Source organism: Vigna radiata, chromosome 7, assembly GCF_000741045.1.
Source record: "Vigna radiata var. radiata cultivar VC1973A chromosome 7, Vradiata_ver6, whole genome shotgun sequence".
Taxonomy (NCBI): domain Eukaryota; kingdom Viridiplantae; phylum Streptophyta; class Magnoliopsida; order Fabales; family Fabaceae; genus Vigna; species Vigna radiata.
Window position 1 is genome coordinate 41,280,106 of NC_028357.1, and position 14,020 is coordinate 41,294,125.

The following is a 14,020-nucleotide window of genomic DNA, read 5'->3' on the forward strand; positions in this document are numbered from 1 at the left end:
ATATATATATATATATATATATATAGCTGCATTACAGTCCTGTGTTCCAAAATATTTATGCGGTATAAATTTTGTTCATAATTGCAAATTTAATCTTGCCTAATAACAAAAGTAGATCCTAACTGTATTTAAAGATAAATCCAACCCCGTGCATTTCAAGGAAGATAGCTGGCAGAGATTTGAATTTATTTTCTTCGATAATATTTTCAAGAATACAAAAATGTTATTAAACTACTTCAACAGACACTAAAATTACAAAGACTCTCTAACTCGTTAACCTGAATTTCAGAAGACAGCATATTACAAATTCATAAAAATAAAGAGAAAGACCAAACCTTCCATCTGCAATACTTGTTGCACTGATACTCCACTCCTTTGCAACAGTGGTTTGCCTATCACCTTTAGTAATCAATCTAAGCCCAACTTGTCCAGCCTCAATACCTTGTTCAGATCCAGCCACGAGAATTTCCCAGCATATTTTCTTCTGAAACTCAGTACCCAATAGACAAATTGGACCAGATTCAGGTTGTATCATCAAGGCAATAGAAAAGGTAACTTTTTGACTTTGACATAGACTGGAATCAATCGGGCCACAATGCCTGCCACTAGCTGTTGGCTCATCATCAAGAAAACATATGGCACCGGTCATTCCTGTCTGCATAGATACCATAAATTCAATGTCTTTAAAGTAATCTCCGGAGGTAAAGTATAGTTTTATAAACACCAATAAAAAAAATGAGTATAATTACCATATAACTTATAAACTGTGCATCAATTAAAAATCACCTTAAATATGACTTAGTAAATATTACTGTTAGAATATTTATCCTATTTATCATTATTATATTGTGTCTAGGATTATCTTATTTATCATGATTATATTATATCTAGGCTTATCTTATTTATTATGATTATATTGTGTCTGGAGTTACACTATTTATCATGATTATATTGTGTCTTCGGTTACCTTATTTATCATGATTATATTGTGTCTACGGTTATCTTATTTATTATGAATATATTGTGTCTAGGATTACTCTAATCATCATGAATATATTGTGTCTAGGATAACTCTTATTATCATGTATTCTTGTATCAATTTATTTTTATAAATAGAAGATTATAAGAAAGATCAATCAAGTCCTCTAGAATTATTTTACACTTTAATTCTCAAGTATTACAAAAAGTAACATAAAACTACATGGCAACATGTGATTTGAAGACAATTGTAAACACATTTATTTATACTATCAGCGATTCTAATTAAATTATTTTTCATCATCTTGAATCATCCACCGTTTAGAGATAAAGGTGTGCAATTTAAATATAGATTATTATTAAAAAGAAAATGCAGTTAGCTGAATGAGCTGCTGAGAATGGAATGAATATGCAATGGACCAGAATACTTAGGAAAATGATAAGAATGCAGCACAAAGCTCAAGATCACCAAAGGTACATTTAATGAGTTACACGGTGCAATGTACGGAAATCAGTTTTGGGAGGGAAACATACTATGTGGCAACCTGGCACCAGAGTATGAGGGGTGTACATGTGGGTTTACTGTGAGGAGATAGTAAATCAGGGAAGGTTGTGTAGAATATACTATGAAATTATGCTAGGTCTGGGAGATTAGACATTCTTGAATTAGGAGACTTTCATCCTTGTACCATTGTACACAGAATATACCAGGATCTGAATCGAAATATTTGAATTAATAAGTTTAATGATTATCAATAATATTTTATGTTTATCAAATAACATTGGTTTGCTTAAAAAATTATTTCAATAAAATAACAACAGTTTTAACATTTAGCTTTTTAAATATAATATTGATTTAAAAAAATTTAAAATTGTTTTACTACTTTTAAGGATACAAAGCACTATTATATTTAAAAAAAAAATGGGCAAATACCAGTTCAAAATAAATTAAAATATTCACATTCAGAAAACATTTTCGAAATCTTGAAAGCCGAAAATGGGAACAGAGACATTATTAATTACGCCACAGATAAAGAAAAAGAGGATGATTATTCCATCAAATTAACCACAATTTGGAATTAATATAAAAGACAATTAATGAACCTGAAGGGCCCGTCGAGACAACTGTGAAGCACGAATTCTACGAGCAATGCTTGAAACCCTCTCCCGAGCAAAAGAATCATCTAGAACAGAATCACCTCCAACTGCACGTACTGCAGCTGCCATGGCAGCAGCCTCTCTGCTGCTAGCATTAGGAATGGAGGAGAGCAAAGAAGCTTCTATCTCCTTCCATTTTCGTTCCTCTTTTTCAAGTAGAGCCTTCCTCCTTTCTTTTCCTCTCCCCTCCTCTTCACGTCTCTGCATGAAGACTTCCTCTTCCATCTCCTTTTCTCTTATGTAACTAGAAAATTCATCGCAAAACATTTAGATGGAAAAGACTCGGTAAAGTTACTCTAAGTTTATTAATCGGATATTCCGGAAAGTACCTCTCCTGAATGATTTCGAATTGCCTACGATCTTCTGGCATCCACTTCTTTATTTTCTTAGCACTTAAATCAGAAAATCCAATGCTGTCAAGGAAGAGTCTCAAACGAACCTCATCCTACCAAAGAAAAAGGATTAACAGTGTTATAGAAAAAAACTAGATATCACCTAACCATATGCAAAACTAGAAATGCATTACCTGTGCTTGTTCTGCCTTAGATGTTAAACCAAGTAACAAAAGCAAATAACCTCCAAATTTGTCCCACATGTACACCCACTCCGTATCAATGGCCTCTTCTAGTGCCAGAATTCGAGCATGAGCACACATTACTCTTCTATAATCCACATCACTTGTAGGCTCATGGCGAAATGTCCTTTGATATCTTAGTCTACTGAAGAATGACCCCGCAACTAACTCTTCATTTCTCAAGCGGTCTCTCAATTTCATCACATCAGCTCTGGGAAGAACAAAATTCCCTGCCCTATCACGCATAATGGTTGGATCTCCGATCAAAAGTGCAGCAGAACTAGCTGACCGCTGTGGTGCTGAATAGGTTCCAGATAATGCATTTCTGGTCTGCAATGAATATCATTAATTTCCAGTTCAATTACATTGGCAATTGGGAGAGTTATTTTCCCACAATAACATTGACAGATCTGTTAAAGAGACTAATAAGAGGATAAAAAATAAAGAGAAAATTATTCCAGGAACTGCTTTTTTCAAAGATAATGCTGAATATAAAACAAATATTATAAACAAGCATTAAAAATGCAAAAACTAAGTGTTTTGAGACCTAATTAAACCTCACAAAACCATACATGTAAATTTGAAGTTTGCACCCCACTCACATGTTAGATTTTTCTGTTACACTCCCTCACACCCAACATTAATGACCTAGGTGTGTGGATAATGACATTTGATCCTTTTAATGGATTATCACCTAAGGAATTTTGGGTTTTGAAAATAACTTAGTCCTACACATCCTGCTTGTAAGATGATTGAGTATTGAGTCTGTTAGGGAAACATAGACTTTTGATATTATTTGAAATTGGTAGATATTGTTAATATTGTTTTTAACAATATCTTCTATTTACCATATTTATATTTAGTTGTCATATATACTTGTATCAATCTTCGCTATAAATATATTACCCTATGTATGTTTTAGATACAAGGAAGATTAATCATATACCTAGTTTTACAATATTCAATAAGATATCTAGAGCCTAAAGCTTTTGATAGTCAATATTTAAATTTTGAATTCATTGAAAGAGGATTCTCTTGATTCTTGTCACAAAACACTGATTCTTATAGAAGATTAAGATTTTTGTGGAGAATCTTCATTCACTCATCAATTTACTATATTGTAGCATCTTCATCTCTCTCTTATTTCTGCGTTCTTCTCTGATTTTCGTTGTTTATGTAATGGGAGGAATCAAATTCAGAAATAGGCACACTCTTTCCTCGAGAGGATTGTATAATCTAGGCAGTGATTAATTGTGTTAAAGTGGCCTCCTTCTTCTCTTTCAGGATCTAGACTTGGCTTTTTAGGGTTTTTCTCTCTCCAAGGCTTCTTCCGCTGTCTCTTCTGATAGCACAGGCCAATTTGCTCTTTTCAATGAATTTATCAAACGGTATGAAGACCATCAGAACTCTAGCTCCACTATTTTTGTTGCACGCACAGGTATATCTTCTATTGGCCAAACTCAACCTTCTTCTCTTGGACCTTAGGTTCTTGATTTAGGTGTCACAAATCACATTACTGGTAATAAATCTTTGTTTTTATCTTTATCCTCTCTGGATAATTTACCTACGGTTACAATGTCTGATTGGTCTAAGATCTTATCTCATGCTGTTGGTACTGTTAATCTTTTTCATCTTTAACCATTGATAACCTATTCTCTTGATTGTGTTATTTCTTTTACTATAAATTTTGTTTATTTATAGGACCGGAGTTCAGAATAGATAATTGGTATTGGACGTGAGTCTCATGGCCTTTATCATCTCTGCCATTCTACACATGTTGGCACAATTATGGGGTCTCCATCTCTTTTTCATGCTCATTTAGGTCACCCCAGTTTTGCCAAATTGCAGCAGCTTGTTCTCCCAGTTTGTCTGATTTATCTAATTTGTTGAGTCATGTTAATTAGGAAAACATAGTCGTAGTTCCTTTTTCTTGTAATATCTCACAGCGTGTTGCATCACCTTTTGCATTAGTTCACTCTGATTTCATGTGCTTATACACCTCAACAAAATGGGGCGATCGAGCACAAGAATAGACATCTTGTTGAAACAACTTGCACACATTTAATCCATGGTGAGATTCCTCAACATTTTTTGGGTGATGTTATTCTTACTACATATTATCTTATTAATCGTATGCCATTTGTTGGCTACAGGTTGAGCTTTGAGGCGAAGATGGCTTTTGTTCATTTATTTTTTGCCATGGTTGTTATTCAACAATGGCCTCTTTATCAACTCAATGTCAAAAATCATTTCCTCAATGGATATTTGCATGAAGAAATTCATATGGAACAACCTCTCAAATTTATTGCTCATGGAGTCTTCTGCATTGGTATGTCGTCTTCACAAATCTTTATATGGCCTAAAACAGTCTCCTAGGGCCTAGTTTGACAAAGTTAGCAGTGTGGTTCAACAATTTGGTATGACTCAAAGAGAGACAGATCATTCAGTCTTTTATCGTCACTAAGTCTTGGATATCTCCATTTGATAATATATATTGATGACCTTGTTCTTAAAGACAATGACCACCATGGCATATCCCAGATGAAATAACACCTTTTCCACCATTTTCAAACCAAAGATCTTGACAAACTCAGATACTTACTGGGTTGATGAATTCAAAACCTATTGACACACCCATGGATCCTAGTATCAAACTCCTACTAAATCAGGAGAAGCTTATTTCAAATCCTGAGCAATATAGAAGATTAGTTGTAATTAAATTACCTTACAATTACTCGTCCTAACATTTTCTTTATAGTCAATGTGGTGAGCCAATTTCTCCATTCCCCATGTAAAGATCATTAGAATGCAGTCATCCATATATTAAAGTACATTAAAGGATCTCATGGAAAAGGTTTGATATATGGTTCCAATAACCATACAAAAGTTGTTTGCTATTCAAAAGCTGATTGGGCAAGATCTCCTTCTGATAGAAGACCTACCTCCCTCCCAGTATTGTGTCTCCTTAGAGGTAACTTGATTTCTTGGAAGAGAATGAAACAAAGTGTTGTGGCAAGATCTAGTGCAGAAGCATAATCTAGACCTATGGCCTCGTATACATGTGAACTTGTTTGACTTCAGCAATTGTTTAAAGATATAATTTGGAAATGACACTTATATGTGACAATCATGCAACTCTTCATATCGGTTCTAATATTGTCTTTCATGAAAAGACCAAATACATTTATATTGATTGTCATTTCATTCGAGAAAAAATTGTATTTGGAGATATCAAGACTAAGTTCGTCAACTCAAATTAACAATTAGCAGATATTTTTACTAAGTCTTCAAGAGGACCAAAATTGATTATATTTGTAACAAGCTTAGTACATACGATTTATATGCACTAACTTGATTGGAAGTGTTAGATAGATTGTGTTTTATGTTAATTAGGAAAAAGTAGCCTTTTGATATTGTTTGATATTGGTCGTATTGTTGATATTGTTTTTAACAATATCTTCTATTTACCATATTTATGTTTGGTTATCATATATAATTTTATCATTCTTCATTATAAATATATTACCTTAAGTATGTTTTAGACACAAGGAAGATTAATCATATACCTAGTTTTAATATATTCAATAGAGTCTAACTCTACCCCACTTAAATACTACATTTTGTTGGCACTATCTCTAGCCAATGGAGACGTAGGTCTTTCACATCAGAATGATGATGATGTATATAAAATACTATCAAAATAAATATACTCACATCACACGTCTATCATCAATATAAAAATTTCTCATAACGTTAGCAAAAGTATTCAACTTCAGAGAAGTAAACTAAATGTTAACATTAATTGTTTCTGTAAAGGATTAAATGTTTTAGCTATATGCACAGGCATATAATAGCTACTTGCGAATGTCAGAATGCCTACTACACCAAACAAAGCCAGGAGCACAAGAATAAAATAAACATATTGGCACAATAGAGCCACGTAATCTTATCTATAAATGGACTCACCTTTGTAGCCGATCTAGCAATTGCTTGAATAACAGTTTCTTTACCGAGAAAATGTACAGCATCTTCCATCATCTACATTATACAAAGGTTAGAACTTCAAGTCGAACAAAGTAGGCACACTTTATTCTTGTGAATCCATTCATCTAATTTTTAAGTAGTTTAAAAATTTAGTACTAATTGCAATGAGATCACAAACCTTAAGAGTTAGGCAAGGACGAGATACAGCAAACCCAAATGAAACAACTAAAGTAATTGCTGATACAGCCGCACCAGCAAAGGGCGGATAAATCTTTAAACTCGCAACAACCCCCCAGCCTTCAGTTGCCAGGGCAATTCCATATAGCATGAGAAAGGACACACTGTACATAGAAGATAAAAGCAGTAGATACATTAAGTAATAAATTAGATAAAACATATACACTCAAAGAAAACATTAATTGACGTGATTAAAAATAATTAAATCATGTTTAGAGTGTGGTGATAAACCTGACATTCTTTCCACAATCTGCGTGAGCATCATACACATATACTGGCAAAACTCGAGGAGAATATACAACAATGGGATTGGAAAGAAGAACCTAGGGAATATGGAAAAAAAAGCACAAAAAATTAACCTCTGAGAAAAACAACAATGAAGCAGTAAAGCATTAGCAATTCAACGGGTGGATATGATAAGATTGAAAACTAGAGTAACTTACAGTCAATGACCGTCCGGCAAGAAGAAAAAGAAAAGAAAAATAACCAACTGATGCTCCAACAAATGGTTTACCTGAAAAAAGAATGCAAAAAGGAGAATGTTAACAGATCACCCAATGTCTAATAAGTTATGCATATCATTGCCAATATAATGGACTTCACCACCACCTTCAAACCATCCAACAAGAAATGCTGCCAAAGCCAACAGAAAAGCAAGGAAGCAAACAAAGACCATCTGTGTCCGGCTTAAATAAAAATTGTTTGATGCCCAGTGGTGAATGGCCCCAATTGCTAACACCATAAGGAGAAGAATCAAAAGAAATGCTACCCCAATCTGCGGTACAAAGAGTTTCAGCCAAAGAAGTTTGACCTTGGGAAAGGTCCAGTTAAAAAGACATTAAATTCAACACAAAATTGAATTGCACTTACAGTCCATGGCTTGACAACAACTATCAAAGCTGAAATAGCACCAAGCAGAAGCAAAAGACCAATTATAACAAAGATATATACACCACGAGAAAGTTTCCAATCATCGTCCTTCCTGAAAATAGAGATTTAAAAAAATATCAGACATCTGTCAAACAACAAAATAACAACTATATCAATTTATCATAAAGAAAAATTGACAAATACAAGAAAGTTTTGCCTACCACTTAAGTAATCCACAGCAAAGTGACAGCACTGCTGGAATGCAGACTAAAGGAAGTAAAGCGGCTAAAAAATCACCATTTGTTGGAACATGTTCATCCCTGGTTTTGATAACTTCTAAATAAGAAACTCCACAAAATGCTACAAGGATAACTGCAGCAAGAAAACGGTTATAGAAATAAATAATTAGATATCACCAATAACAGAAGCAGTTGTCATCATCGCACATTAGGTGTAGAGTATGGAGTGATTTGTAAAAACAGATAAAATACCTGCAAAAAGCCCAATAAAGATAGCAGAGGAAAGGGAGAACCGATACGTTGCAAACCATGAAATTATTGGTAGCACACTAGTAACAACTAAACCAATTACAGATGTCATTGCCCAGCCGAGAAAAACATATGATGTGTAAGGGGAGCCCAAAACTTTTGGATCACCATTCAACCCCTTGTATCTTAAATCGTCTAAAGGCTTCGCAGAAACTATTGCTCCCAAAGCCAGTACAGATCCAACAAATACTGACATAGAGATAATAAGAACAATACCCTGTAATAATTGAAAAGCCATTAAACTTGACAGAAAAAGAGAAACGCGTGCCCTATACACCACCTATGCAACAAATTCATGAATTAAAATCTCCCATATCCAGAATATGGTAAACTAAAATATGTACTTCTTTGCAAATTAGCACCCAAGAAATATTGGATGAAGTCATAATAAGATTGTATAAAAAAGGTCACTCAAACATAAAAATTGTTATATAACTAGCACAAGACAATACATCAACATAGAAATGTTACAAGTGCTGTTTCAGACAAGATGATGACACAGAAAGATTTAAGACAAAATGTTCAGCATTGTTTTCAAGTCTTCCATTGGGGCACAGTGTGTGATTGCTGTAAGGATCTCCAAGAGATTAGATAGATTCCGCTTCATTCTTTTTATGATGTATGGGTCCAAAGGGGTGGAAGGGGAGTGCAGCAGAATGGAACAATAGTATGGTTCATTCTTTGGAATGTTCAAAATAAGATGAAATGAAATATAATAAACAATAAATCAAAGTAAGCTCCAATGTCTGAATTCTTTAAAACTTAATGGAACCAAATAGATGCAATCCATTCCATTCCAACTAATACCCTTCGTTTCCTCTCCTCCAATTTCAGATAAATGAAATGAAAGCAGCAGTTTTTTTGTTCAAATATATACAAACAATGGAATGGTAGTTTCATTCGATTATGTACCATCTCAAGTTCAATTACATTCCACTTGTCATTAGATAACAAAACAAAGGCAGCTTCTTTCAGTTCATTGTTTCAGAATTTCAATTTCATTACCTTTTAAGATGTGTAATGTTTTATGACCAACACTGTCCCTGCCCCAGAAAATAAATGAATGCACCTTCTGGTCCCTCTTAATATTACTTTTTCACATATAAAAGTAGAAATATTTATAAGTTCATATCAGGTATCTTTAGGTTGACACTGATGAGGATGTTGGATACGACTTATAATATAAGTTAATCTTATCTCTAATCGATACGGGACTTCCAACTTCAAGATACATGTGAAACTAAATATTAATGGTTGGTCCGATAACGGAGTGAAATAATAGTCTAACAAACAACAAATTTCGTTAGGATAAGTTTTAATCTATAATTTTGATACCTAGGAAGTGCACTTTTCTCAAAACTTTATCCTACAAAAACAGCTTGTAAGGTGAGATTTGCACTCATTTATATATTATGAATTTGAGACTTCCAACAATTACAAAGCTACAAAAAATATTTCTAAACTAGCAACCCTTCTATCCACTTAAGCATTTTGGGGCCAACTGCTATGTGCCACTTTGGATAAAATAAGTATTAAAGGAAGAAAAGCAGTATACCGATTGAGGATAAGTAACAATGGAATATTAATGAGTAATGAGTAGTACAAAGTTAGATTGGATATTAGGTGCGTAAAATACAAAAGTACAGGCACCTAATTACATTAGAACTTTAATACTGGTGAAAGCCAAGTTCACTAATAAAAATATACTTTCAACCCTGAGAATGTAACAAAAAAAGATGAAATAGATGCTTCTCCTAATATTACTTTCTCAATTAGAGGACTAACTAACTGATTCTACATGATAATCCAAGATAAACTGAAGATATTTTGGCTCATTCTAAGACTTCCCTCAAGCCAATGCTCGCAAAGCATCTAACCTTGATATAATTAAACGGATGAAAAATATGTCAACCCTATATAAATAACAGAAGGGTGCTGAAAAGTTGCAGACACAATACGAGAACAACTGAAAAAAAGAGTCAGCACAAGAATATTGGAAATAAGAAAGAGCAAGTTCGAATCTTAACAGACAAACAATAAAGCAATATTACTAGAAATTTACGCTGCAGAAAAGTGCCACTGTGTTTATGAGTGTTTAGCTCCACTAAGTTCTATTTGAGAAAATACATTGTTGCTATACCATCTTTCCTCTACCAAATATCATGAATTAGTTTGCACATAAAAAGGACAAAAAGATTTACCAAAAAGGAAAAAATATTGCAGTTCAGAAACCAAACATTAAATGTTCTATGTGGATTGTGACAGGCTCTTTGTTTAACAAATCATTTACGATTCCTCAGGCATAACATTTGTAATTCCAATCACATTCTAGAAAATAACAATGGCTCTCAACTATTATTGTTTCTATTTGCCATGTATTATATGTAGAAACCACTTGTTACAGATAAAGAAGCTACAGACACCCCCGATTAGTAAATAGGAAAGGCATTAGATTTAACCTTCTTTGTTTGAGGCATTCGGTCATTTCCAGCCCTTCCGGTACAATTTACATGGGGAACCCAAAATTGGTACCCATTACAAATCCATATGGGAATGGCAACAGAAAGGCATGCCACCATTAGTGGCACAGTCAAAGATATACCAAGGAGTACAGATGATTTGCTGCATAAATCATATTATTAGTAATTAATAAAATGTAAACAAAAACATAAGCAGAAAAACAGTTACGGTGATAGAAAAAGACCATTCACATACAATAACCTAATTAGATGATGGCCGATTTTAACCATTTTTATTTTTTAAATCCTTAAGTAAATAAAATGTTAATGTCTTAATTACAATCAAATTTTAATCGTTAATGTCTCAATATTTTTAAAAGTATGAACAACTTACAGCAATAGTAGGGTTTGGTGGCTTACCTTAAAAAGGAGAGCAACAATCCAACACAAGTGCTGAGTAGCCAAGCAATAAAACCATACTGAAGATAGTGAATGGGAGGGAGAGAGAGAGATGAAGAATTCGTTACTAGTTATTTAATAGGCATGCAGTGGAACAAATGTAACACTTAACAAAATAAGCAACAGATATATACCCAGGCCAAACATAACAATTACCGGACTCAAGAGCAAACAAGAGGGATAATAAAATCCCTAGTTCTAGCTAACATTACAATGATAGAGTTAAAAGCACTCCAAAGCAAATCGGTACTATGGGTTATAGCAACCCGTCTAATAAAAGATGCCAAAATCACTCTTTCATTATTTTTTCATTACAGCTATATTTCAGCTTTTTCTTTAAATTGTCTGTGTATATAACGTATTTTTCTTTGTCCATAATGCTTCTTCTGTAACCCATTATGTCTTCCAATATATTTTTATAAAGGATTTTAGGGATTGCAGATATTTTCCATTATCCGACATTCATAACACTGGAAGGTATACCATCCTGATTTAACAAAAGATAGGAAGTTTTGGGATCGATGGGGAGAATCAAAGAAACATCAATCTTCATGAGTAGTCTGACCACAAAGCTCTGACAGGTTCGGCACATACATTTGAACTGTAACTTAAGTCCAAGTAGAAACCAATATGCAGGGTTGTCAAAATCAATGTCCTGCTTAGTATGAGGGATGAAAGATGGGAAATTGTGAGGACACAAATTGCACGACATCACCACCAACAAAATTTAAGAATTTAAATAATTATTTAATAGTCATATTATTAATAATTCAATGTTTACTTATTTCATAGCAATTATGCGAAGCTGAAAAGGAAGAGAAAAAGAATGAGAAGTCAAACAATCAAGAGACTTCGTATAGACTCAGCATAAGCACAAATTAAGGGTTTAAAAATAAATAGCTTCAGCCATCATCACACCAAAGTGAACTGAGAGTAGAGTTATAGTAGTTAAGGGTCGCATCCTAGACATGGGATTAATTCTGACTGGAGGAGTCAAATGATTCAAAGAGACTGAGACAATCAAGATTTAAGAGATTTCAGGTTTTCAAACAAATTGGATTACAGACTACCAAGCTCAGCCCATCACAGAGAGACTAACCCAGCACAGAAAAATAGCACCTTATAACTGCTCCAATGATCTTCCAAAATATCCCACTCCAAGAAAATATACGGCCAAGAAATTGGTTTCATTATAGCAACCGTAAACGTTAGTCCTCTCAAGTAAAGCTAATATTATATGTGCAGCATAAGACTATAAACTTTAGAAGACTACATCTGTCCGCACCAAAACCAAAAACAATATAAAGCAACATATGTACTTATTTTATGACGAAGAACAAATTTACACCAATAAGTCAAGTAGACATAGCAAATATTACTTTCAGTAAACGAAGTTTGCCTTATTAATCCAAAGAGTAGAAAATACAGTACCTTCCTCGGTTTTGATGTCATGGACATTTCTTCTGCCGTGAGTGATCGAAGGAAAGCCATGATTGAACATATGACAGGAGACAACAGGAGCACCGCCAATCCAAACTCAAACTACAAGCAATGAATGTTCAGAATTATAAAGATGAGCATGGTAACATAGACAATTAGAATTAAACAATTGCAACCCCGCAACCAGACTACAGATAACAGACTTCTAGAAATAGAAGTGTATCACAGCCGCCCAAAACAAAGCAGATATAGTGGGGAGAGTGACTTGGGACTCACCTGCTGGTGCGTTGCATTGATAATTTTGATTGTTTTTGGACGAAATATGCCAACAATGATGGTTTCAAGTATGAAAATAAAACTAAACAGAACCCATGCTCGTTCTGGAGTACCCGTAATGTGATGCAATACAAGTCTGCACAACTGAAGCCACTTTTCAAGCCCGTGTAGCCTCAGCTCTTCAGATAATGAAATTTGATTAGGTATGGCATTGTCAACACTGGCATTATCAGTATTTTCATTATGATCTCTATCTGCATCCATGCTACTTCTTTGCAACAATGCCAAGATAGTTGGATCTAATTCTAAACTTTTCTCTTTTAACATCATAGCAAAATTTGGATCCAGTCCTTTATCTTGTAATAAACTACTAAGTTCTCGATCACCATGTCTTGCCCTTCTTTTAAGCATAGTTGCAATCCTAGGATCATTCAACCTTTCTTGGAAAGCAAGAGCCAAATTCAAATCCAGTGTTTGCTGATTTGCAGAGTTTGATGCACTAGAGTCGTTCCCCTGACTATCAAGACCACTACTAGAACATACCACCAAAGAATTGTTGTGATCCAAATTTCTATCATCAGATGATATTCCAACTTCCGGTTCAGGAACAGCTGAGCGACAAGAGCTGCTATGTAATGCTAAACTTGACCTTCCACTATCTATACTTTTATCACTATTGATTCCATCTGGAAAACTAGCAGCTTGAGACAGGACATTATTCCAATTGCTTCCATCAACTGCAGCCATAGCTCTGCCAGTTTCAATTACATTACCAAGATTACTGGCTTCAACACTACTACTCCGTTTCATACTTGAGCCACAGCCCTCAGAAAAGCTAGATGAACTGTTGTGCTCCTTTTTACGAAATCCTTCTCTCAAGCGAACTACAGTGCTTTGTAAAGCATCTCTCCTTGCAGCCAATGGGTTTGTGGCAGACAAATGGCGAGTAACAGCCGCTCCCAGTAGTACAGTCGCCATAACAGCATAGCTGATACAGTGCCCTAAATACCTGTGAGAGCAAAGCAGAGATAAGTCAA

The 14,020-nt window shown here is 34.3% G+C and overlaps 1 protein-coding gene across 2 annotated transcripts in view; it reads right to left on the bottom strand.

Moving 5' to 3' along the window:
• The window catches only part of LOC106768163 (calpain-type cysteine protease DEK1), a 29,948-nt gene that overhangs the window by 4,643 nt on the left and 11,285 nt on the right, over nt 1-14,020 (bottom strand). For both annotated transcript variants that reach the window (XM_014653149.2, XM_022783724.1), the window contains exons 8-23: nt 12,984-13,992; nt 12,699-12,809; nt 11,229-11,287; nt 10,809-10,971; nt 8,293-8,566; nt 8,023-8,173; nt 7,802-7,913; nt 7,541-7,706; nt 7,375-7,445; nt 7,163-7,254; nt 6,873-7,035; nt 6,677-6,748; nt 2,663-3,040; nt 2,466-2,581; nt 2,083-2,380; nt 336-655 (exon numbers count right to left, since the gene is read on the bottom strand). In XM_014653149.2, the coding sequence (XP_014508635.1) occupies nt 336-655; nt 2,083-2,380; nt 2,466-2,581; nt 2,663-3,040; nt 6,677-6,748; nt 6,873-7,035; nt 7,163-7,254; nt 7,375-7,445; nt 7,541-7,706; nt 7,802-7,913; nt 8,023-8,173; nt 8,293-8,566; nt 10,809-10,971; nt 11,229-11,287; nt 12,699-12,809; nt 12,984-13,992 (3,555 nt within the window). The remainder of the gene's footprint in view (nt 1-335; nt 656-2,082; nt 2,381-2,465; nt 2,582-2,662; nt 3,041-6,676; nt 6,749-6,872; nt 7,036-7,162; nt 7,255-7,374; nt 7,446-7,540; nt 7,707-7,801; nt 7,914-8,022; nt 8,174-8,292; nt 8,567-10,808; nt 10,972-11,228; nt 11,288-12,698; nt 12,810-12,983; nt 13,993-14,020) is intronic.